Raw genomic sequence first — 24,896 nt, 5'->3', positions numbered from 1 at the left:
AAAATGTTTTCGTCTTTGGGGAAAGTGATAGTACGATATAGGAGGATATCATCTGCGAAAAGAACACATGAAGAAGAGAGTTGTGAGGAAATGTCGTTAATGAAGAGGTTAAAGAGTAGTGGGCCTAGGCATAATTCTCTTGATTGCGCAACATTTCATATCATTCAAATACGCCGAATTTGAAGTCCCATAGAAAAAAATAAGCACATGAACCTATATTATTTTTTGCATTTTCATAATGCATAGATACCAAAGTAACTGCAAAATTTATTGAAAATGACATGTCTTCATTTTAACTGTGGAACGTCCTTAAAATACCAAATTTTGAATATACAAAACATATTTTAGCTCAGAAATAAAGCAAAACATAGATAGGTCAAGGCCCTATTCAAAAACATTGTTTGGGCCTAGATTATTTACCAGAGTAGTTGAATTGACATCTGTTTTGGGTTGTAGTTCTGGGCAAGACAAACTGAATTTGATGCCAGCCCCCATACAAAAAATTACTTGGCACCATCCCAGATAAACTGCATCAGTATTAGTCCGGGGGCTGGGGGAGTTTATTCAGCTGATCGGGTACATAAGGTTTGATGGTCCCAACATGTTGGCATGATATCAGTGGTCAAGAAAACGTGTTGCTGCCGGGTCATATCCTGTACGGAAGGCCCAGATGACCCCATTTTTGTCGGCCATCTCATGAAAATGAATTATTTTCATATTTTTGCAAAAACAATGGAAAAATATTGAATAGATACAAATTTCACAATGATTTAGACAGTAGAAATCGATTGCAATCGTTTTCTGGACAGTCCGGTTAATATTTTTTGGAAAAATATAAGAGTTTATGCCAAAATTTCCATGTTTTGGGGCAAAAATTTGCATGTGCATTGATATCTTTCTGTTTTGTCATTAATATCAACAATTAATGAAAAATATCAGCATTCAACACGAAAGAGAATATATTAACAAGAATATTGATATATATGCTTCATGACAGTATTAATGTCTTAACTTGCTTAGATATAGGGAAAATACTTCCAAATGTCTTAACTTGCTTAGATATAGGGAAAATACTTCCAAATGTATTCCCCGATATAATGATACCAAAAAGCAACCTCAATCACTAGTCACACTAGTGATACCGACTTCAATGCGCTAGCTAGCTTGCCTTTCAAAAGAGTTACAATAGACTCAATTGGTCTTGTCTCGCCTTTGTTGGTGTTACTAGCACGCATAAATGCATGTCATGAGCGTTGCGATAGAAAAGTGTATATTACATATATGGGTATGAGGGCAAAAGGCGTTTGTTACATATTTAAGCAACTTTTATGTTAATGAAACCTCTTGGAAAAGTTAGAGGAGGGATTGCTCTGCAAGTCGCAAGCAATTACATTCGGACACCTTAAAACATAGTCCTGCAAGAGCCTGTCGAAGGTACCCCACCCTTATCCGAAGCTTGACTATTAAAATATCTTGCCGTTTGCAGCCATCAATGTGGCAAAATGATGCTTCGGTTAGGTAAAAAAACTACTTTTATTTTCTTGAAATCACTTGCAGACGAAAGAGTAGGCTTTTCTCTATCAGCTACATTTAAAGAAGTGAGGGCACAACAAAGCCTACCCTCTCAGGGGGCTGCCCCAAGTCACCCACCCCCCTTTTCGTATATTTTGCCAATTTCTTGGAAAATTTGTCATTTTGGAGCCACATTGATAAAAGAGTTTCTACTATGTAGTGAAACCACTTTTATCGTTTTAAACCACTTGGAGACAAAAGAATAGACTTTCTTCTATCTGCTACATATAAAGAATTACTGGAAAATCGAAGCCACCCCCGTCAGTGGGATGCCGAAAACACCATCCCCTTTACCCGTATTTTGCTAATTTATGAAAAAAAATTGGCAAATTTGGAGCCCCCACTGAGGCTAAAGGGTGTTTCTGCTAAAAAGCAAACCACTTTCATTGTCTTAAACCACTTGGAGACACAATAATAGCATTTATTCTATCAGTTGCATATAAAGAAGTGCTGGTATAGCAAAGCCTACCCCCGTCAGGGGCTCCCAAAATCACCCTCCCCTTTTCCGTATTTTACCTTTTTATTAGAATACCTGCGAATTGGGAGCCCACATTGAGGCAAAAAGATGTTTCTTCTATATTACAAACAACTTTCATTGTCTTAAAACCACTTGGATAGGAAAAAGTAGTATTTGTCTATCTGCTACATATAACGAAGTGCTGGCACATGGAAGCCTACCCCCTCAGGGGGCCCCTGAAGTCATCCGCCCCCTTCCCGTATTCTGCCAATTTATGGGAAAAATCTGCCAATTTGGAGAAACTGAAGAGGGTAGGCGTTGATGTTTAAGTTGCTTCAAAAAAATTAATTGGCTTCATTATATAGCAGGAATGCTAATTTGCCTGAACGAGGGGGTCAAAAAATGCGAATTATTCAATAAAGTGGGAAAATAGGCAAAAGGGTGGGGGGATTCGGCAGCCTCTGTTGGGGGTAGGCTTCTGTGTGCGAGCACATCTTCAAATGAAGCTGATGGAGAAAATCCTACCTTTTTGTCTCCCACGAGTCACAAAACAACAAAAGTGACTTTCTGCAAAGCAGAAACGTCGTTTGTCTCAATGGGGCTCCAAAATGGTGAATTTTCCTAGAAATGGGCTAAATATGAAATAGGGGTTGGTTGAATTCAGCTGCCCCGTGAGGGGTAGGCTTCGATCTGGCAGCACTTCGTTATAATGTAGCAGATAGAGAAAATACTATTTTTTTGCATCCAAGTGGTTTTAAGACAAGGAAAGTGTTTGGCTATTTAGGAGAAACATCTTTGTGCCCCAATGTGGGATCCAAATTCGCAGATTTTCTAATAAAAAGGTAAAATACGGAAAGGGGTTTGGTAATTTCGGGAGCCCTTGACGGGGGTAGGCTTTGCTCTACCAGCACCTCTTTATATGTAACTGATAGAATAAATGATACTATCTTGTCTCCAAGTGGATTAAGGCAATGAAAATGGATTGCTTTTTAGCAGAAACACCCTTTAGCCTCAGTGGGGGCTCCAAATTGACAGAGTTTCCTATAAATATTCAGCCGCCCCCTGAGGGGGTAAGCTTCGATGTGGCAGCATTTCGTTATATGCAGCAGATAGAAAAAATATTATTTTTTCTTATCCAAGTGGTTTTAAGACAATGAAAGTGATTTGCTATATAGAAGAAACATCTTTTTGCCTCAGTGTGGGCTCCCAATTCGCAGATTTTCTAATAAAAAAGGTAAAATACAGAACAGGGGTGAGTAATTTCAGGAGCCCCTGACGAGGGTAGGCTTTGCTGTATCAGCACCTATTTATATGGAACTGATAGAGGAAAGGCAACTCTTTCATCTCCATGTGGTTTTAAGACAATGAAAATGGATTGCTTTTTAGAAGAAACACCCTTGAGCCTCAGTGGGGGCTCCAAATTTGCAGATTTTCCATAAATTTGCAAAATACGGAAAAAGGGGATGGTGTTTTCGGCATCCCACTGACGAGTGGCTTCGATTTTTCAGTAATTCTTTATATGTAGCAGATAGAAGAACATCTACTCTTTTGTGTCCAAGTGGTTTAAAACGATAAAAGTGGTTTCACTACATAGTAGAAACACTTTTTTCATCAATGTGGCTCCAAAATGACGAATTTTCCAAGAAATGGGCAAAATACGAAAAAGGGGGTGGGTGACTTGGGGCAGCCCCCTGAGAGGGTAGGCTTTGTTGTGCCCTCACTTCTTTAAATGTAGCTGATAGAGAAAAGCCTACTCTTTCGTCTGCAAGTGATTTCAAGAAAATAAAAGTAGTTTTTTACCTAACTGAAGTATCATTTTGCCACATTGATGGCTGCAAAAGGCAAGATATTTTAATAGTCAAGCTTCGGATAAGGGTGGGGTACCTTCGACAGGCTCTTGCAGGACTATGTTTTAAGGTGTCCGAATGTAATTGCTTGCGACTTGCAGAGCAATCCCTCCTCTAACTTTTCCAAGAGGTTTCATTAACATAAAAGTTGCTTAAATATGTAAAAACGCCTTTTGCCCTCATACCCATATATGTAATATACACTTTTCTATCGTCGGTCCGATGTTGTTTCTGATATTTATCAACGACCTACCAGAGTACCTGTCTAATGACACCACTGTTAGGCTTTTCGCAGATGACTGCCTAGTCTATCGCAAGATAAGGTCAGAGGAAGACGGTGCTCAACTGCAGGAAGACATCAAGTCCTTGGAGCAATGGGAAGCTGACTGGCTGATGGAGTTCAACCCCAAGAAATGCCAAGTCCTCCATGTAACCAACAAACGGAAACCTATCATATTGCCATACATCCTTCATGGTTACACCTTGGACAAAGGAGACACAGCAAAATATCTTGAAATCTACCTCCATCAAAAGCTCAGCTGGAATCATCACATCAGTCAGGTAGCAAAATTCACCAGGTAATTCCACCAGGGCTTTTCTTCAAAGGAACATTAGATCATGTCCTCGCAAAGTCAAGGTGCTCTGCTACCTCACTCTACTTCGACCAGTCATGGAATATGGAAGCATCATCTGGGATCCTTTCACTCAAGCTAACATCATGAGGCTTGAAATGATACAGAGAAGGTATGCTCGCTTTGTTTGCAATGACCACCACAAGCAGTGTCACCTCCATGCTCCAACAACTGCAATGGCCATCCCTGCAAGAAAGGAGAGCCCAGGCAAAGGTTGCGATGATGTTCTGCATTAAGAACTCGTTAATATCCGTCCCGAGGCGACTCTGATCCCATCACTCCATTCCTCACAGAGAGGTCATAACCAGAAATTACAAGTACCATTTGCTAGGACACAGACACTGCAAAAAAGTTACTTTCCTGACGTAACCAGGCTATGGAACGCTCTTCCACAGGTCGCCGTCTCATGTACCTCTCTTCCAAGTTTCAAAAGGGAGGTACAAAAAATCCAGCTCCGTTAACTTTCTACGGATGTCTTTTTAGCTGCACACTCTTCGAGTTTATTTTAGACCCCTCATTTGAGACACTGTACATACATTTCACCTGCACAACAGTACGACAATACGCCAGACGGTGGCCTGTACTTATAGAGAAGAAGAAGAGGCTCATGAAATGCATTTATGCGTGCTAGTCACACCAACAAAGGCGAGACAAGACCGATTGAGTCTATTGTAACTCTTTTGAAAGGCAAGCTAGCTAGCGCATTGAAGTCGGTATCACTAGTGTGACTAGTGACGGAGGTTGCTTTTTGGTGTCATTTTATCGCAATATCGGGGAATCTATTTGGAAGTATTTTCCCTATATCTAAGCAAGTTCAGACATTAATACTGTCATGAAGCTTATCAATATTCTCGTTAATATATTCTCTTTCATGTTGAATGCTGATATTTTTCATTAATTGTTGATATTAATGACAATAATAATAATAATAATAATTAACATCATTTATATAGCGCTTATCACAAAGAATGTCTCTAAACGCTTAAGGAAAATACATAGGAAGACAAGAAATTTCAGCTAAAATCAAATTATACATGTTAACAGTTGAAAGTAGACAGTTGAAGCCGCATATGCTAAGGACGATCTATTTAACGAAAAGATGAGTTTTTAACATAGATTTGAATTTGTCAGTTGAGTCTGCTTGTTTTATGCTCTGAGGAAGGTTGTTCCAAAGTTGAGGGGATGCTGAACAAAAAGATCGGGAACCATAAGACTGGGTGTTGATGGCAGGAACTTTTAAGAGTGATTTTTGGCATGAGCGCAAGTTGCGGGAGGGTGAGTATTCTGATATTAATTGTTGAAGATAGACTGGAGCTGATTTTATCAAACATTGGAAAGTAAGCAAGAGGATCTTAAAATCAATTCGTTCACGAACCCTTAGCATATGAAGCTCCCTTAGCAGTGGAGTGACAGACTCACGTGAACGACGTTTAGCAATAAGCCTATCTGCTGAATTTTGTATTCTCTGCAGTTTGTTAATCTGTGTATCAGAAAGATATCAATGCACATGCAAATTTTTGCCCCAAAACATGGAAATTTTGGCATAAATTCTTATATTTTTCAAAAAATATTAACCGGACTGTCCAGAAAACGATTGCAATCGATTTCTACTGTCTAAATCATTGTGAAATCCGTATTTATTTAATATTTTTCCATTGTTTGTGAAAAATATGAAAATAATTGATTTTCATGAGATGGCCGACAAAAATGGGGTCATCTGGGCCTTCCGTACAGGATATGACCCGGCAGCAACACATTTTCTTGACCACTGATATCATGCCAACATGTTGGGACCATCAAACCTTATGTACCTGATCAGCTGAATAAACTCCCCCAGCCCCCGGACTATATGCAATCTAATGACCCCCCCCAAAAAAAAAAAAAAGAATGTTATCGTATTTTAGAAAGTATATGGACCTATACTAGTTCAGGAAACTTGAACATCATAACAATTGAATAATTACGGATCATCCTGCCTGAGTTTTAGGTTACATGACCAAGGCCAAAGGTCATTAGGGTCTATGAACTTAGACCATGTTGGGGAAATCAACAAAATCTTAACCCAAGGTTAAGTTTTTGAAATGTCTTCATAAGCTACAGTCAGACTGTAGGTCCCTATGCTAATGAGCAAGATTTATCCAAATACTCTCGTAGTAGACTTTATCTCCCTACAAAATCTTGTGAATTGTGAGACTTTATTTCTCAAAGAATTCAACCACAAGGAAAATTTTATCGATTATTTTTTATACCATAGGACAAATGCTTCTCTTTTATATGGTTATTTCTTTTTCATGAAATATTTTGATAAATAAGTGAATTTCGGGCCTGAAAAGATCCCTATAAAAATGGAATTTGTTTCCTTTGTTTTCTCTTGCAAATTGTGCAAAACGTTTTGTTTTGGGCCCAAATACTATTTATATCATCAGAAAGCTCAAGCTCTGTACTTTCTTACGATGTCACTGTTGATACTTGGCACCTTTTAGATGGGTAAGCAGCCAGTTTTTTCCATCAAGATACAAGACAAAGATTTCTGGGTAGTTTAAAGGACAAGTCCACCCCAGCAAAAAGTTGACTTGAATAAAAAGAGAAAAATCCAACAAACATAACACTGAAAATTTCATCAAAATCGTATGTAAAATAAGAAAGTTATGACATTTCAAAGTTCCGCTTAATTTCACAAAATAGTTATATGCACATCCTGGTCGGAATGCAAAGGAGGAGACTAATGACGTCATCCACTGACTATTTCTTTTGTATTTTATTATGTGAAATATGAATTTTCTCCCCATTTTCAAGTGAAACAAAGAATTCCTCCCTGAACATGTGGAATTAGCATTGTTTGATATATTATGTGGTTCAGTCAAGTTGATCCTTATTGTCAAATCTGAAAAAAAAATGAAATATTGTATAATTCAAACAATAAAAAACAAAAGATTAGTGAGTGAGGGAGATCATCGACTGTCTCATTTGCATGTCACTGAGTTGTGCATATCACTGTTTTGTGAAAAATAAACGAAACTTTAAAATGTCATAACTTTCTTATTTTACATCCGATTTTGATGAAATTTTTAGCGTTATTAGATTTTGATTTTTCTCTTTTTATTCAAATCAACTTTTTGCTGGGGTGGACTTGTCCTTAAAATCTAGAGTTCTGATTGGCTGAAAAAACAGGTGGAGGTAATTTGAAGAGATTACCACATGGTGAATGTGACCTTGGAATGTCCTAGCGTGGAAACTTGGAATTTGAGTGGGTGATCAGAGCGTAGGCGTGTTTTTAAGCTGCTACATGTACTTGGCATATTAACCCTTTGAATTATTAGGGGCGGCGGTGACCCATACCCTGCATTATTTGCACGAATCGACCACATTCACAAACTCCCATGATTCGAGACCCAACGGCATCTCCCCCCCCCCCCCCTGCAAAAACCTGGACCGGGCCAGCTGAAGTTGTTTACCTTCTCGTAGACCTAGTACCGTATACAAACAGAAATATCAAGTTAAGTGTCTGTTTTGGGCTCAAAATCACTGTTTTCACTAAAGTCAGATCGATCAATTGCTTCCCCATGTAGTAAGCACGTGACTCGCCGCGTATTACACCGTGCATTCCGGCACATACAGTGTACCACATGAGCAACCGCAGAAAAGTGGCATATTTTGGCCATTTTTGTCTCGCCTGCATAGCAGAGCGAGACTATAGGCGCCGCTTTTCCGGCGGCGGCGGCGTCAACATCAAATCTTAACCTAAGGTTAAGTTTTTGAAATGACATCATAACTTAGAAAGTATATGGACCTAGTTCATGAAACTTGGGCATAAGGTTAATCAAGTATTACTAAATATCCTGTCTGAGTTTCAGGTCACATGACTAAGGTCAAAGGTCATTTAGGGTCAATGAACTTAGACCATGTTGGGAGAATTATTTTCAAAATCTTAACCGAAGGTTAAGTTTTTGAAATGACATCATAACTTAGAAAGTATATGGACCTAGTTCATGAAACTTGGGCATAAGGTTAATCAAGTATTAGTGAACATCCTTCCTGAGTTTCAGGTCACATGACCAAGGTCAAAGGTCTTTTAGGGTCAATGAACTTTGGCCAAGTTAGGGGTATTTGTTAAATTACCTTCATAACTTTGAGAATTTATGGATCTAGTTCATGAAACTTGGACATTAGGTTAATCAAGTACCACTGAATATCCTGTGCGAGTTTCAGGTCACATGACCATGGTCAATGGTCATTTAAGTTCAATGAACTTTGGCCGTGTTGGGGGTCTTTGTTAAATTATCATCCTAACTCTGAAGGTTTAGGATCTAGTTCATGAAACTTGGACATAAGGTTAATCGAGTACATGTATTAGTGAACATTCTGCCTGAGTTTCAGGTCACATGACCAAGGTCAAAGGTCATTTAGGGTCAATAAACTTTATGGATCTAGTTCATGAAACTTGGACATTAGATTAATCAAGTACCAATGAATATCCTGTGCGAGTTTCAGGTCACATGACTATGGTCAATGGTCATTTAAGGTCAATGAACTTTGGCCGTGTTGGGGGTATTTGTTGAATTACCATCCTAATTCTGACAGTTTATGGATCTAGTTCATAAAACTTGGGATATAAGAGTAATCAAGTATCACTGAACATCCCCTGTGAGTTTCAGGTCACAAAATCAAGGTCAAAGGTCAGTTAAGGTCAATAAACTTAGGCCATGTTGGGGTAATTGTTGAATTGCCATCATAACTTTGAAAGTTATAGAGTGAATGAAATGTGGACATGGGTGTAGTTGACAAGTCTTAAGTCACCGTTCAAATGTCATCTATGGTCAATGAACGTGGTATTATGTCATTATATGAATGGTGTTTTTGTGAATGATTATTTTATAGTAGTTTTCAAAGTTAGCACTGCTGCTATATTAAATTGCGTAATGCAGGCGAGACTGCCAGAGGCGTTCCACTTGTTAATGCTAAATCCTTCCGAAATCATTACCAATCTTGACTGAAATTATTGACTAAATATCCCTACACGTACTAGAAAGATGACGTCATTTTTAAAAGATCACCTGACATTTATCACCCATGTTTTTGAAGTCACATAGGCTTCTGGCCTATCAGGTATGTGCGCATTCACTGGTAGGCTGGATCGGGTTCAAAGGGTTAAAAGCTGGCTGCTGACCCATCTCTAAAAAACCTCTTCATATAAAACCTATATCATATTAAAGCTTCGCAGTGGCGTACCTAGGATTTTCCACAGGGGGGGGGGGGCAAAATCGGCCGCCAAAAAATTTGACAAGCAAAAAAAAAAAAAAAAAAAGATCTTCAATAAAAAAATAAAGGTTTTCGTACCAGAATAAAATTTGACAAGCAAAAAAAAAAAAAAAAAAAAAGGTCTTCAAGCTCGTCAGGGGGGGGGGGGGGGCAATAAAGGTCTTTTAAGCTCGTCAGGGGGGGCAGGTATATGTCTATTGTATGGGTTGTGGCTCGTCAGGGGGGGCAGAGTGCCCCCCCCTACATGTAGGTACGCTAGTGAAGCTTAGATCTTCAGCTTTATCATGATCTAAAAATCATTTGGGCTCTAAAATAATTAAGTGTAAAAACTTTTTTGTTGCATGGAGATAATCATTTTGTATCATGTTTTAGATCAAAAGTTCCACCTATATTACAAAATCTTCATAAAAATCCAGACACATGACCTGAAAGAATGATTTTTCTTCATTATAAAGATAATGAAAAATATGAAATTTTGTCACTATTTAGAGTAGCAATGGCCAACTAAAACAGTGTTTTTGTCCACGCCGAGCTCATTATATATGCAAAAACCTTCTAGTCATGAATATCACTTGGATAAAAGAAGCTACTTTTGGGGGACCTGGCGACTGACTGTATATGGACCTAGTTCAAACAACTGCGTAGCCAGGATTTCATTTTGGAGGGGGCGGTAAATGCACGCAAAGCGTGCCAACACTTACATACCTGCCAACTACTATGATTTTGGCGTAATTGATACGATTTTTTGTTTTAAATTACGCCTTACGATTTTATGTCACAAAATTACGATTTTCTGATATTCAGACTATTAAAATTAAAATGTCTACGACGACTGGACTTCAAGTCTAACAGCGCAGCCGAATGGTAATTGCGACGTTTGCCTTCTACGTTCAACTAGTTGTGCTTTTATCAAGGCTTTCCAATTAATTTTTTTTTCGATATCCTGAACGCACGCACATCTACAAGCGCAAAGCAGCGGCACAAATCGCGATATATAGCGACTGGTAAATAAGTCTGTAAGGAACAAGCCATGCCATTCTACTGTGCACTCCAAGGAGCTACTCAAAAAAGCGAAACAGGCAACGTCCTCATGCCTTAGGGCTTGAGGCCTGATGGGTAGACTTTGTGCGATCAGTAAAGGTGAGGTGGAAAATCTGAGAGCGTTAAGTGTAGTTATGTATGAATTCATTTTTCTCCTCAAGGGTCAATTTCATCAGAGGAATTTTTTAGCTTTAAGTCCTTGTTTTGGTTTGTTTTTTTGTGGGGGAGGGGTTGCATAAGTGTTGAAAATGAGTTTAAAGTGAAGGAAAAGGGCATTCCCCCATGTTGAAAGTACCAAGAGCTCCCTACCGTGGGAGGGGCGATACCCCACACCCACCCCCGCTTGGTCGCTTCGCTCCCTCATAGTCAACGTAAAAAAGGATTACTATTTTTAGTCTTCAAAGGTTGGCAGGTATGCACTTATAGATCGCGAAGCGCGCTCCCTAGGTGGAGGGTGCAGTAAGGGGGAGGTTCTCCCTCCCTCGCAAAGCTTTCGATCTTCCAATCAAATTTAAATGAAAGGAGCCTTGTGAACTTGTCTCTAGTACCTATATCAGCTCAGCTCCAATTCAATTGACTTTATTGTGATTTTGAACATTGTTTTCAAAAGTGATTGTCAACGCCAAAAAAGGGGATAAAAGGAAGGAAATTAGAATAATAATTACTCTGCGCGAAGAGTGGTAGCTAAAGCGTTTTATTAATTATTTTGGAAAAGAAAAGGGTCGATGTAAAAGGCTAAATTCTCTAAGTTATTTTGATTGCTTCCCTTAGAAAGATCAGATTTGATTACAAACAATTTAGCGACAGTATATGAAATTGCGGACGTTTCATCAAATGCAGATATCTCGACCAAATCGGCTCTAATTCACTTGATTTTCTTTTCTGTAATTGAACTTCATTGCAAGGAAAATAGAGCCCAAAAATGTTGAAAATTATGTGATATAATGAAATTATATAAAAAAGGATGATGTATAATTTCTTTGACTCATCCTGAAAAGCGCTTATTTCAAATTATTAAGAAAATGAAGTGTCATTTCAAACTGAGGGTGCAAAACGAGACAGGAGATGAATGTGCAGGGAAATGACATGAAGTTTCATAGAATTTGATAGAAATATTGTACTTTTTTATTGAATACAACACAAATTTGATACCTTTTACTTTTTAAATGAGGGCCTGTTGGCCAGCTAATTATGGCTGTTTAGTAATGAGCTTAACAGCGGGAGAAGTGGCCTATATGGGGGTGACTGTAGAAATTGATTGAAAAATTTGAATTTTTTACCCGCCAGGGGGCCGATCCGACCAGAAGTGTGGAAATGTTGCGTGATCAATTTGAAAAAAAAAAGATATACTTCGGCCTAACCTTACTCTAAATCAATGCCCTAATGTATACATTTGAACTTTAACTGGCAAGAAACACACTAGTCCTATAGCCGAGGTGGAAAAACAGGGTTAGAGAAAGAATGAGGGAAACAAATGAGAACTAAAATATTGTCATTTAACCTCGCGAAGCGCGGAAGCAAAATTTAGAATGAGTGTGAAGTAGTTTCGTTAGGTAATAATTCTTTTGAGAAAAATACAAAAGAATAACCCCCCCCCCCCCACAAAGCTACCTTTCTTCGCTTTTCCCTTTCTTCTCTCTTTTCTCTTCTTTTTTTTTCTTCTTGGGGACGTTTTTTTTTGGGGGGGCGACTGCCCCCACCGCCCCCCCTGGCTACGCGCCTGAGACATAAGGGCAATTAAATATTACTGCACCTCCTGCCTGAGTTTCAGGTCACATGGCCAAGGTCAAAGGTCATTTAGGGTCAATGTACTTTGGCCATGTTGGGGGTATCTATTGAATTGCCATCATAACAACTTGGACATAGGAGTAGGCTAATCAAGTATCACAGTCTATCACTGAACATCCTGTGCAACTGCAAGTTTCAGTTTGAACACATGACCAAGGTCAAAGGTCATTTAGAGTCAATGAACTGTGTTTGGGTTATCATAATTGAGGTTAATTTCTTTTTAAATTTCAAAACTTTAAATTATATGGATCTAGTTTGTGAAACTTGGACATAGGTTGAATTAAGTATCTTTTTCTTGAGCCGCTAGCTTCGGAGAACGGCAGATACATTGTAGATTCTGCAGGTATAGTAAGTTCTATTGTGTTGTAATAGTGGTCAGTCAAAGAAGATGTGTTCAACAGGGAGTACTAGGCCTCAAGTGAAGACGACCTCAGCATATGAATTTTTATTGAGAAGTATAGGGCAAGTGTCCTAAACGATTGTACTGTGTCTGCAGGAAGGTCTTGGTTTTGGAGAACTAGTAGGGCAAATGCCAGGGGGTCAATTCTGTGAAGACTCATTAATTCTCAAATCTGGCAGCTTGTTATTGACGTTTGATATAAAGGCGTCACAATGAGATTGAAGACAGCTTCAACAAAAGATGAAGTAGAGGGCATCTTCAACACCATCGTTACGTAGTGGACAGGAGGTGTAGTTTGGGATTTTCCAATTTTAAAGAGACGCTTCTGTGTAGGGTTTGTATGGGTAAGGAGTTGGGCTCTGATAATCTTTGCCTTACTGAGCTGAGGGGCTAATCCTTCTGGAAATAGTAGGGAAGGTGGAGGAAGACTGTCAAGATCTTTCCAGAAGGCTAGTGTTGATATGATTGCTTTTGAAGATATCCTGCAAAACCTTTTAGACTGGATAGACTAACTAGATTCGGCTTTCCACTTGAGATATGGGATTGGATGTGTAATGAGGCTTAGAAGGTCTGGGAGGTTGTATTTAGAGATAAGGCGGTTCCAGGACTTTGCAAGCTGTACCTTGAGGATGGTAGCATGTATAAGTGTCTTCTTCTCGAAGCAGTCTTAGGATAATAAAGTAAGCTGGCCTATGATAGGAGGTTATTTAATTCGACGTGTGACATGAGGGGGTGATGCCTGTGAGGAGGAACACTGCTTCATTAGCTGCGCTCTGTGGGATTCCCAAGATCTTCTTGAAGAGCTGGTTTTGGGTAGTGTTAATGCGAGTTGCCTGATGGGAAGTCAAAGATAGTATTGGTGATAGTATTGGTTTGTAATAACCTTTTATAGCAATATACATATAGATCTAGTTATGATTGTTCTTCTCAAGCAACCTTCTCCCATTGCTTGCCTCTGGTTGTACTAGAACTTGATGGTCCCTATACAAAGTCTATGGAATGACACTGATGTATGTTTTCTCAAAGCCTCATTTCTTCTTTCTCTTATTTTGTTCAAATCAGACAGGTTCTGAGAACTGATTTGGTTTAGAGCTCTTTCTGGTTTCATTCTGGTCTGGAGATGGACTCCAGCTATCCAAAAGTCGTCTTGGTGTTCAGTGGAAAACGCAAATCTGGAAAAGATTATACATCTGCTTTACTGGCAGAAAGGTGAGAAACATTTTCCTATAACATTTTAGATCCGTCTCTGCCCTATGATAAAAAAAACTATGTTTTCAATTAGGCTACAATTGTATTTTTGTTGCCATTTGAAATTGAACTGATTGTTGCATATTTCTGTCCATAATTGTAATATTTTCAGGAAACTCTTTTACCTAACTTAAAATATATATTTAATATGCACTTATATTGAATATATTTTTTTCTTTAAAGGCTGCAAGGCCCTAGTAGGATTACAACAGAAGAAGAAAATAAATTAAAGGAGAATGAAACCCTTGAAACCAACTGAATCCATATCAAAGAGAAAAATCAAAGAAACATATTGTTGAAAGTTTGAGGAAGATTGAATGAATAATAAGAAAGTTATGAGCATTTGAATATTGAGATCACTAATGCCATGTAGATCCTCCCATTGGCAATGCGACCAAGATCTGTGATGTCACACACGTACAACTCCCTCATTGCTTTAGTACTTATTTCACTTATATTCTCACTTTTATAGAATCTATCACAAGGTGAGGTGTTCTCTTTATGAGAGGACAAGTACAGAGGTTTCACAACATTATATCATTGATGAATCGTTTGACATATGATTAGAAAGAGCAAAAAGAGATGTTTTGGGGTATATTTTCAGTGTCCAAAAGGGGAGAGTTGTTCATCTGTGATATCATAGATCTTGGTTGCGTTGCCAATGGGAGGATCTCCATAGCATTAGTGATCTCGACATTCAAATGCTCATAACTCTTCTATTGCTAGTCCTATTTTACTCAAACTTTTGTTGATCTTATTCTTTGATTTTTCTGCTTTCACAAAAGCTAACTTGCTCCAAGAGTTTCATTCTCCTTTAATCTATAAATAAGTTGATGAAGTGGGCATAATTTTATGATTGAGAGTCTACTTTACATTTTGTGTTTTTCTTGTACCTCAGGCTTGGAGATATTTGCACAATACTGACTCTTTCTGCACCATTGAAACATCAGTATGCAGAGGTGAGGTTAAATTGATTCACACATGTTGTCAACATCAGTGCTCTGTGTAACATCTGATGAAGCTTTGATGTCAATATACATTTATATGATCAATATATCACTTTAGATCTAACCTCAATTCATATTATTTTTGTTGTTGGGGATGCTCAACACCAGCTTGTTGTGCAATATGTCGAGCATTATGAGTATAATGCTTTTGAAAAGTATGCTGGGAAGAATACTGATCAGCTTTATCAAGGAAGAAAGATCACTTTGAAATTACATATTTTAAAAACAGTAATATCCAATTGGTTTCATTTGGGGGGTAGCCCCAATGCTGCCAGAAGCAATACAAATGTATATTTTGGTACTGTATAACACAGAAAATCAATGGTTAAATATCAATATTTTTTTTTCATGTTATATTCTCTACTTAAATATGATTCTGACTAGATCCATGGCTTAGATTACAATCAGCTGCTCTCAGCGTCGTCCTATAAAGAGTGTTATAGACATGATATGGTAGTGTGGGGTGAGAAAAAGCGAAATGAAGATCCAGCAATATTCTGCAGACTTGCCACTCAAAATGTTTCCCATCAACACAAGGTATGTATGAAAAAGAAATCATGTTTATCACTCATCCATGTTGTTACTGTTGGTGATAACAGAATTTTGGTATTTCACATAATTGGCCTCAAATTATATTATCTCAGTGATAGCAAAAAGACAAACTTTGATATTCCTAATCAAAACAAAAGCCTAGAGACTGAGTGAGAAAGTTTTCCCCTATGTACAATTGTTGTCTATCTTCAAGAATATTATTTTGGTTATAAAACTACTTTATATGATGTCACAATTTTAATAATGGAGAAAATGTTTGATGATTGTGTAAGGCTTCTTATGATGCAACTAAGAACTGGTGTTTACTGTACAATTATGGATTAGCGAAATTATGATAAATTGACCAAGTTCTCTTTTTGGTCAATTGATGAATACCTGCACACAGATAAACATGTCTGGGACTACACTCAAATGTTGGCCAGACAATTTCAGTTCTTATTTGACATACCAGTATTTTAATGTGAGGGCATTTTACAGTGGATCATGTTTTCATGATGTTCTTCTTAAAGGGCGATTCCAATCCAAAGTAATCCAATGGGTCAAAACGCTCCTGAGATATCATGAAAAAGGGCATATCTCAAAATTATTTGCATCATTCCAAAAACGTTTTTCTACTAATCTAACGGTATAATGCAGAGTTGTCAAGTAGTATGGATTTTCCATATTTAGTACTAAAAATGAGATGAGTACTGATGGTTTCATGCAACATATTTATTTCTAATGTTCCATTGTTATGTGTTGTCCTATGGTATTTCATTGAAAATACTGATTTCCTCTCCAAAATACTGATATTCAGCTTTTATAATACTGAAATGTTCTTGTACAGGTTGACAGCTCTGATAATGGAAGATTTCTCATCTCAAGTTCTTTTTCTTCTACCTCTTTTTAATTTTTTGTTGCATCACAGAACCAGTCATCCCCCCCCCCCCCCCCCGTTAGTATCTTTGTATTTATTTACTATCATGGCTCACAAGGCCTCAATCAGTGCTAGTTTGAGCCATAGCAAATTTTGGTTAGAAACTATTTGTTTTTTTCTGTGTACTTGTACAATTCTTTTAGAACTCGGTCAAATAAATAATAATAAAAAACTCTGTTCTCTAGGTATGGCTAATCAGCGATGCAAGACGCAAGACTGATGTAGCATACTTCAAGAAGATGTACTCGGATAGAGCTAAGCTTGTTAGGGTTGAAGCTGATAAATCTGTCCGAGCTTCAAGGGGTTATGTCTTCAAGAAAGGTTAGTATTAAAGTTGTTTGCTTCAACATTGAAACACTTCAAAGTACCGAGCCATGTCGCAAAAAATGTTTTTGCATGTCAGCATTTTTTATACCATAGCTGAGCAGGGCTTGATGAAAAACACATACAACCCAAATTAATTTGGTGGGAATCTGTCCATTGGGGCCAAAGATATGACCTCATGAAGTAGTCCCATTATCTGTCTGGTTTACAACATTTAGAACCAGGCCAATAATAAATTGATTTCACTGGGGCTAATTATGTATTTATGAGCTTATATCGTGGGCCTCATGGACCGAATCCAACCAAAGTTGGGTTGCGAAGATATTTGATCATGCTCTACTGAAATATGGTATCAAACATGCTGAAATACAAAAATGGAAAATATTTCACATCACACTTTGGTACTCCATAAAGAGAGAGAGTAAGGGGGGAGTCTGCTGTGCAAACTCATCACTCGAGTGGTCTGAGTATTTAGCCTAATGGGGTTCATTGACATTTGCTCCACATTTGCGGCGATGGAATATCTGCATATTAAGCCAAACATAAAACCTAACCTCCAAAACTAAATAAACCCTAATCTTTTTCTTTATAATTATTCTGAACCAAAACTCTGTTATAATCCTAACTCTAACCCTATGCTCTCTGAGACATTTACCGGTAGACAGGAACAAATGTCGCATGTGCGTATGTTGTGTCACTGCCTAAGATCCCTGCCGATTGCTTGTGTACAGAAAGTCCCTCTTACTCAGAAAAATGAATCAGCAATTAGTACTCGTGTTTATCTTGTGTTAAGATCCACCCGTTGATCAAATTTTCAATTGGGGTCTGTGCCTGCAGACTAGGGGTGAGGTGGGTGCGAGACAGACAGGAAAGGTAAGGTGAACAGGAAGGATAAATTGCAAATTTTTTTATTTATGGGGGATGCTCCCTGTGAGTGGTGATCACCATTTTAAATCCCCCCATTCATTACTGAAACATTTAGAGGGTGGAGTCGCCAATCTGCTATTTAGAAATATATCTTAGCGCTCTTTTTTAAGAGTTAAGCCTTATTTAACAGAGGGGAAAGTACTTGAGTTTTGTTAACTAGGTTGTGTGTGAGAGAGAAAGAAAGAGAGCGAGAGAGGAGATCATCGAGTAAGTGATTGCTTGAGAGTTAGAGTAATTAACAATTTATTCTGAATAGGCGGTGCTGCACCAGCCCGAGTTTGCTCAATCTCGAGATTTTACCCCGATCGACCCTCTTCGTGATTAATCTCAAGATTCAAGAAACTCCATCTCCACCAGCACAAGAAGAGCAATTCGTGGTCAAGCGAGGCATCGATGCATTATGGTGTGACACCGTGAATAAATAATCCCCAGTCTGCACCTGCAAATTAGCAGGATAATTCGTAAAAAGCGCTCATTTGCAAATAATTCTAAGTCTTGGGATTGCAATCTTGAGATTAATCCAGCGAAGTATCCCAATGATTGCGTTAGGGTTAGGTTACAAATAATAAAATTTGCCGGATCAGAAATAGTGTGATAATTTGAAAACTCGGGCTGGAGCAGACGGCCCTATTATTTGCCAAATCATTTCATCTTAATCGAAGGACATAAGAGCACTGTCTTCAGTTATCAGGCATGGCAATTTCTTGAGGTCTTTGATGCATGCTCGGGAGCAGGGGGGGGGGACAAGACGATACTCAGATTGATTTTTGTACAAAAATCCAAAATTTCCAGGGTAGATCAGAGACATTTGTCATCATGATTCCGTGAATGTTTCCTTTTATTTTCATTCATTTAGGAGTAGATGACAGTGAAACTGAATGTGGTCTAGATGAAGGAGTATCATGGGATGTCATCATTACAAACAATGGAAACCAAGATGACCTAGATAGTCAACTCACACACGTAATCAGCAGTATACAACATGGTTTGATAAATGAAACAGATGTATCATGACATTACAAGTAATCTATATTTTTGTAATTTTAAGAGAATCTATTAACAAATATGTTGCAATATTCATCAAGTTTTGCCAAATAATGAATTAATTAATGGTAATTAGTAAATTTGTGGAGAATTTGCAATCCTTTAGGTCAGATAGGAATGTCCAGAGCTATCTGTGATTTATCAAAGATATCTATGATATCAGTATAAGGGTACCACTGTATTATGAACAGAGATACCAACCCTCTGGATTCCATCAGAACTTATTAAGGCTCCCGAATATTGCTAGCAACAATGGCCTCAAATCTTTCCTTACTCTCAGCACCTTAACCCTTAACCCTATCTTAACTGGGCTATTTCAGACCAGTATTATACTGGGGGGGGGGGATCAATTTGACCCCCCTCAGATCTCGGCCGCTGATCGCGCGATCGCCACGAAAATTTGCACGTGCGTAGAGCCATATGTAAACTACAAGACTGTATAGTAAAATTCTTTAAAAATTAATTCTTCATATTTTTATTTAAGTAACTATGCAAATAAGCGTATATGAAATTTGCCCTAAATTTTGTTTTTTGTGTATGTTTTTGCCTTTAACTCAATTTATAAAGCTAGTAGAATGCTAATTTTTGGTTGGAGTATCAATTATTCCATTTCTAACAAATATCTACAAAAAATTGCAAAAATATAATTAATTTCTTGTGTATTTTATTGTTTTTTAAATTCTTATGTATTTCTTTGTTTTTTCAAACCTTTGTTTTTTATTGTTTTTTCCAATGAACTTTGTCGGGGACCCTTGTGCGATCATAAATAGCATAAAATAAATCAATTTAAACCGACAAAAGTAAAAATAGAAAGTCAAAAGGGGCCTAAGCTTTCGATCCTAGCAGAATCTTCGCCGGAGGCAAAATGACAAACATATAAAGTGGAACAACCATAATATAGACCACAGACAAGCTACAGCAACACTAGAAACAAGGAGACAAAAGGGGCATTAGTGAGTAGAGAAGACCAATCAGGTTAGTGAAGGGGATGAAAGAAAAGGAGTAGGCAGACACAAAGGGAAGTTAGTGTAAGTAAGGTCAGTAAAAGACCTCAAGCCAAGAGGGATTAAGATAATGAGGCAGGCAACATCAAACAGGATCTGGAACAAAACAGTGATAGAGGGTATGAGGAAGAGATAAATAACAAGGGAATTAGCATAATAAACTGGTGCATAAGAGTAGGAAAAACAGGAAAAGAATGGGGAACAACTGATAATGTGCAAAGATATATGATAAAGCATTAAACAAACTAAGAGAAGAAGGTAAGTGTAAATATGTATCTATAAGTGATATGTATATAAATACATCCAAAAAAGAAATGTATATGAAAAAATATAAATACACATATGGTGTAACTAAAAGTAAAAATAATCATACATTATGATTTTTGGTGGAAAAACACAATTTGCATTGACTTTGTACACGGAATCACGTTTTTGAGCAATTTTGGGTCTGACATGCACTTACAAAATGTTGCGTAATTTCAGAACCGCGTCCCCGGGCGTCGCAATTTTGGTCTCAAAAGATGCGCAAGACTTGAAAGTAAAAAGTCAGTGAGCGGCGCGATCAAAAAACTTTGCGCGACGGTGTAGTGATGAAATTTGTCGAGGGGGGGTCAAATTGACCCCCCCCCCCAGTTTGATAAGGGTTAAGGACTGGGCTATTTGAGATGTATAGAGGACTTGGGGCAGGGGGCCATGATGGCCCCCCTTCTAATCTCGTCCCCCATTCGCGTCAGAATTCGGCATGCATATTCCTTACCACATAAAGTACAAGCCAGTATAAAAAAAATTCTGAAAATAATGATTTTTTATTTATTATGAATAGAAGATTCAAATTTATTTATGTAAATGATTATTGAACATCCAATTTCACTTCAATTTTTTTTTTTCCAGATGTCATCTTTGTAATCACATTTAAAGGTTTCCACAAATAAAATTTGCAAAAGCCAATTTTTTCCTGATGCATTTCTTTGTTTTTAGAATTTATGTATTTTTTGTTTCATCCTTTGTTTTTCACTGTTTTTTTTTCAATGGAAATTATTACAGACCATTTAACAACTAAATTAAACCCTGAATTAATTAAGCAGACCAACTAGAACAAAAAATAATCACCCTTTTAAGAATTTCATCTCCCATAGACTTTGTACACGAGGTATAAAAATGAGCCATTTTCGGCATGACATTGTCTCGTGAAGTCATTTGGCTTCGCGATGCTATACCCGTATGTCGCAAATTCGGTCTCAAATGTTGCGCGAGATTTCAAAGAAAAAATGTCATAATGTTTTGCAGCGCTATCTTTTTGCATTTTGGAAATATCACACGAAGCATTGAGGGAGTTCAGGTCCTTTTAGGGTTAATCCCTCCAAAAAATTAAAGGTCAAGTCCAACCCAGAAAAATGTTGATTTATTTTTATTTATTTTTTATTTTATTTTTTTTAATTTCCAGGCAAAAGACAATAAGAATGTATACAAGAGGAATAAATTACCACCGACTAGTGCCTGAGGATGACTAAAAGAAAAACTAGTTTCTGTTATGAAGCTCTCCTCACTAGTCGGGGTTTACAAATATACAAAAATAAAATCAGATAAAATGGCAATATATGTTTAGATGCATTACTTATTAAAACAAAGAACTTATTAATAAAGAGTGTTTGTTTCCATGTGCAATTACATGTATAATATCCAGTCAATATGAAGTGTTAATGTATTTAAATAAACAACTTTATGATATTATCAGATAGTCAAGCCTATGGAGATGGAGTTGCATATATTGTGAGAACTTCAATGTTACAAAAGCAGAGAATAAGCAATATAGTTGAACGTGACAACAATGATCATGCTACAAAGTAACACAACAGTAAAATATAGTATCAAAATAATTGTCATATGCATGTATACAATACTCAGAGAAAGAGAGAGAAGTGGGGAGGGAGAGAGAAGAAGAAGAATGAAAAGAAGAAGAAGAAGAGAAAGAAGAGGAGGAGGAGGATGGGGAACAAAGAGTTTAGAGAACTGGGGTAGAATGAAAAGAAAGAGAGAGAGGCAATAAAAGAGACGAAGCATGACATACAAAAATGCAAATTCTACTACCATGAATACAGTTGATAAACTAGCATACAGGAATATACATTATGAACAGTACAAGAGCAAATAACTTCATAACAGTATGGTAATTAACAAAATGCATAACAAAGGGCACAATATTTGAGCTAAGAATATAAGGCTAAATACATGGCCCTTAAGCCTGCACAGAGTGAGAAAAACAGAGAAAAGTAAGACGAATGAAGAAGGGGAAAGAGAGAGAAATTAGAGGTCTAAACGGAGACAAGACGAAAACAATACTCTGCATGTCTCATTAAAACGCATTTTCAATTGGAGGCATGGAGAATAAGTGTTCACGTAGAGCATTAAGGAAAGGAGTGACAGATACACCAAGGCAAAGATCTCTGAAGGGATAGATTCCCAGAATCTGGGGGGAAAAAAGAAACAAGAAAATTTCAGGGCATTACATCGTGCAAATTCATGGATGAAGAGTAACTTGTGAGAGTTCCGAGTTCTTGGCCTGGGTAAGATATGAGTAGGTATGTCGTAAGTTCTAAACAACGATTTTACAACAAAGGCGGTAGATAGGTAGACCAGTCTGTTATACAATGGTGGGAGTTCTAAGCTGTGTAATCTTTCATCATAAGATAGTGAATTTGCCCGATCATAAGGAAAGCAGAAACGTGTGAATCGACGTTGAACTGCTTCAAGAGAGGATATGTGGTTTTTTTGATGGGGTAGCCAGACTGGTATACCGTATTCAATTACAGTCAGACGGCAGGTCCCAAGAAAGTGGCTTCTTTCATCCAAGTGATATTCATGACTTGAGATGTTTTGCATATTTAATGAGCTTGATGCGAACCAAAACACCTCTTTTCATTCGGTCATTGCTGCTCTAATTGTGCATCGAATTTCATAAATTTGGTATCATTGTAAAGAAGAAGAATCATTCTTTCAGGTCATGTGTTTGAATTTATTCAAAGATTTTGTAATATAGGTTAAAATTTTGATCTAAAATATGCTACAAAATAATTATTTTCACCTGACAAAAGCTGCTATTTTTACACTTTATTTTTGTTTGAGCCCAAATGATTTTTATATCATGATAAAGCTGAATATGTATGCTTTAAAATGATATAAGTTTCAAAATAAGAATTGGTTTAATCGGGTCAAGATCACACTTTTCATTTGCCAAGTACATAAAGCAGCTTGAAAACAAGAATACTGCACACTGATTGGTCAAAGAGACCACCCATTGGCAAATTCCAACGGTTCCAGTGCCTGGATTCATGGGAAGGTCACACTTCCCATGTGGTAATCTCCTCAAATACCCCGCGCCTGTTGTTCTGTGAACCTTATCCAGCCAATCAGAACTCTGGATTTCATGCAAGTACAAAATTTCAGAAATCTCGTCTTGTACCTTGGTGGGAAAAGTGTGATCTTGACCCGATTAAAAGGTGCCGCATATCAAGAGTGGCATTGTGAGAAAGTACAGAAGTTCAGCTTTATGGTAATATAGATATCATTGAGGCTCAAAATAAAAAGTTTTGCACAATTTGCAAAAGAAAACAGAGGAAGAAAATTCAGTTTTGAGGCACATTTTCAGGCCAGAAATTTACTTATTTAACAAAATATTGTATACAAAATAAATGACCAATATGAAAGAGTAACATTTACTCTATCTGATGGTGCAATAATATTTCATTTAACTTGAGGTTAAAACAGGTAAATTCTTAGAGAAAGAAAATCTCACGAATCACGAGATTTTGCAAGGAGGAGGATTCAGCCACGAGATGATTTGGATGAATCTGGCCTTTTTGCTCATTAGCATAGGGACCTGCGGTCTGACTGATTATAGGCCGACAAAGTGAACAGAACAAACGTTTCAAAATGAAAGGATTTCGTGAATTCACGATCCTGCGGATGAATCCTGACAGTTTGGAACATTTGGATACAACAAGATTCACATGCTTTGACCAAGTCAAATCATGTGAAAAGACCAAGCCAAGGTATTTGTAAGAATCAACAACATCGAGAGCATGGTTACCAGCAAAGTATTGAACTGTAACAACCTTTTGAGATCTAGTGATATGCATTATTTTACATTTCAACGCATTCAGTTCCATGGAATTATTATTGCACCAGAGGATTATGGAGTCATAGTGTCATTCTGGGTACATATTGTACGATACAGCACTGTGTCGTCAGCATATTGGGGCAAGCAAGTACCTGCAGAAATTAAGTTGGGCAGGTCTGCAGTAAACAAATAAAAAAGAATAGGCCCAATGACACTCCCCTGGGGGACTCCAGAGGTTACAGAACTCCAATCCGACTGACTACCTTGGAACAGAACGCGCTGGACCCGGTTTGTAAGAAAAGAACAGATCCATTTCAAAGCATTCTGACATACCCCGAAACTATGTAGTTTACGAATAAGTACCGAATGAGTCACTTTATCGAACGCTTTCGACCAGTCTAGAAATATTGCATCTACTCTCGGCGGTGAGTTGCGATCTAAAGTTCTTGCCCAAGTATGAAAGAGAATCGCCGCTTGCGTAGCACAAGACCGCGTAGGTAGAAACCCGTGTTGAGTGTCAGGGATGATTTTCTGGTCTAAAGAGAAATCAATTAGTTTGCGCACTATAATCTTTTCAAGGAGTTTACATGGTACAGAAGTGAGTGAGATAGGTCGGTAATTTTTAATTGAAGACCGTTTGCCACTCTTATGCAGAGGGATAACATGAGCAGCTTTCCAATCATTCGGTACAGTGCCTAGATTCAAACTGAGATTAAAAATGCGAGTTAGAATGGGGACAACTGAGTTACCGGCAAGTTTGA

The 24,896-nt window shown here is 37.7% G+C and overlaps 1 protein-coding gene across 1 annotated transcript in view; it reads left to right on the top strand.

Annotated features, from left to right (window-relative positions):
• Positions 1–21,761, top strand: part of LOC129260951 (phosphomevalonate kinase-like) — a 60,398-nt gene extending 38,637 nt beyond the window's left edge. The window contains exons 2-6 of the mRNA XM_064114192.1: positions 14,059–14,205; positions 15,143–15,203; positions 15,636–15,788; positions 16,905–17,040; positions 18,827–21,761. Coding sequence (XP_063970262.1) covers positions 14,117–14,205; positions 15,143–15,203; positions 15,636–15,788; positions 16,905–17,040; positions 18,827–18,984 — 597 coding nt within the window. The 5' untranslated portion in view covers positions 14,059–14,116 and the 3' untranslated portion in view covers positions 18,985–21,761. The remainder of the gene's footprint in view (positions 1–14,058; positions 14,206–15,142; positions 15,204–15,635; positions 15,789–16,904; positions 17,041–18,826) is intronic.
• The last annotated feature ends 3,135 nt before the right edge of the window (positions 21,762–24,896 follow it).

This window comes from Lytechinus pictus, unplaced genomic scaffold (genome assembly GCF_037042905.1).
Source record: "Lytechinus pictus isolate F3 Inbred unplaced genomic scaffold, Lp3.0 scaffold_19, whole genome shotgun sequence".
In the NCBI taxonomy this organism is placed as follows: domain Eukaryota; kingdom Metazoa; phylum Echinodermata; class Echinoidea; order Temnopleuroida; family Toxopneustidae; genus Lytechinus; species Lytechinus pictus.
This window is presented reverse-complemented; position numbering and strand designations above follow the sequence as displayed.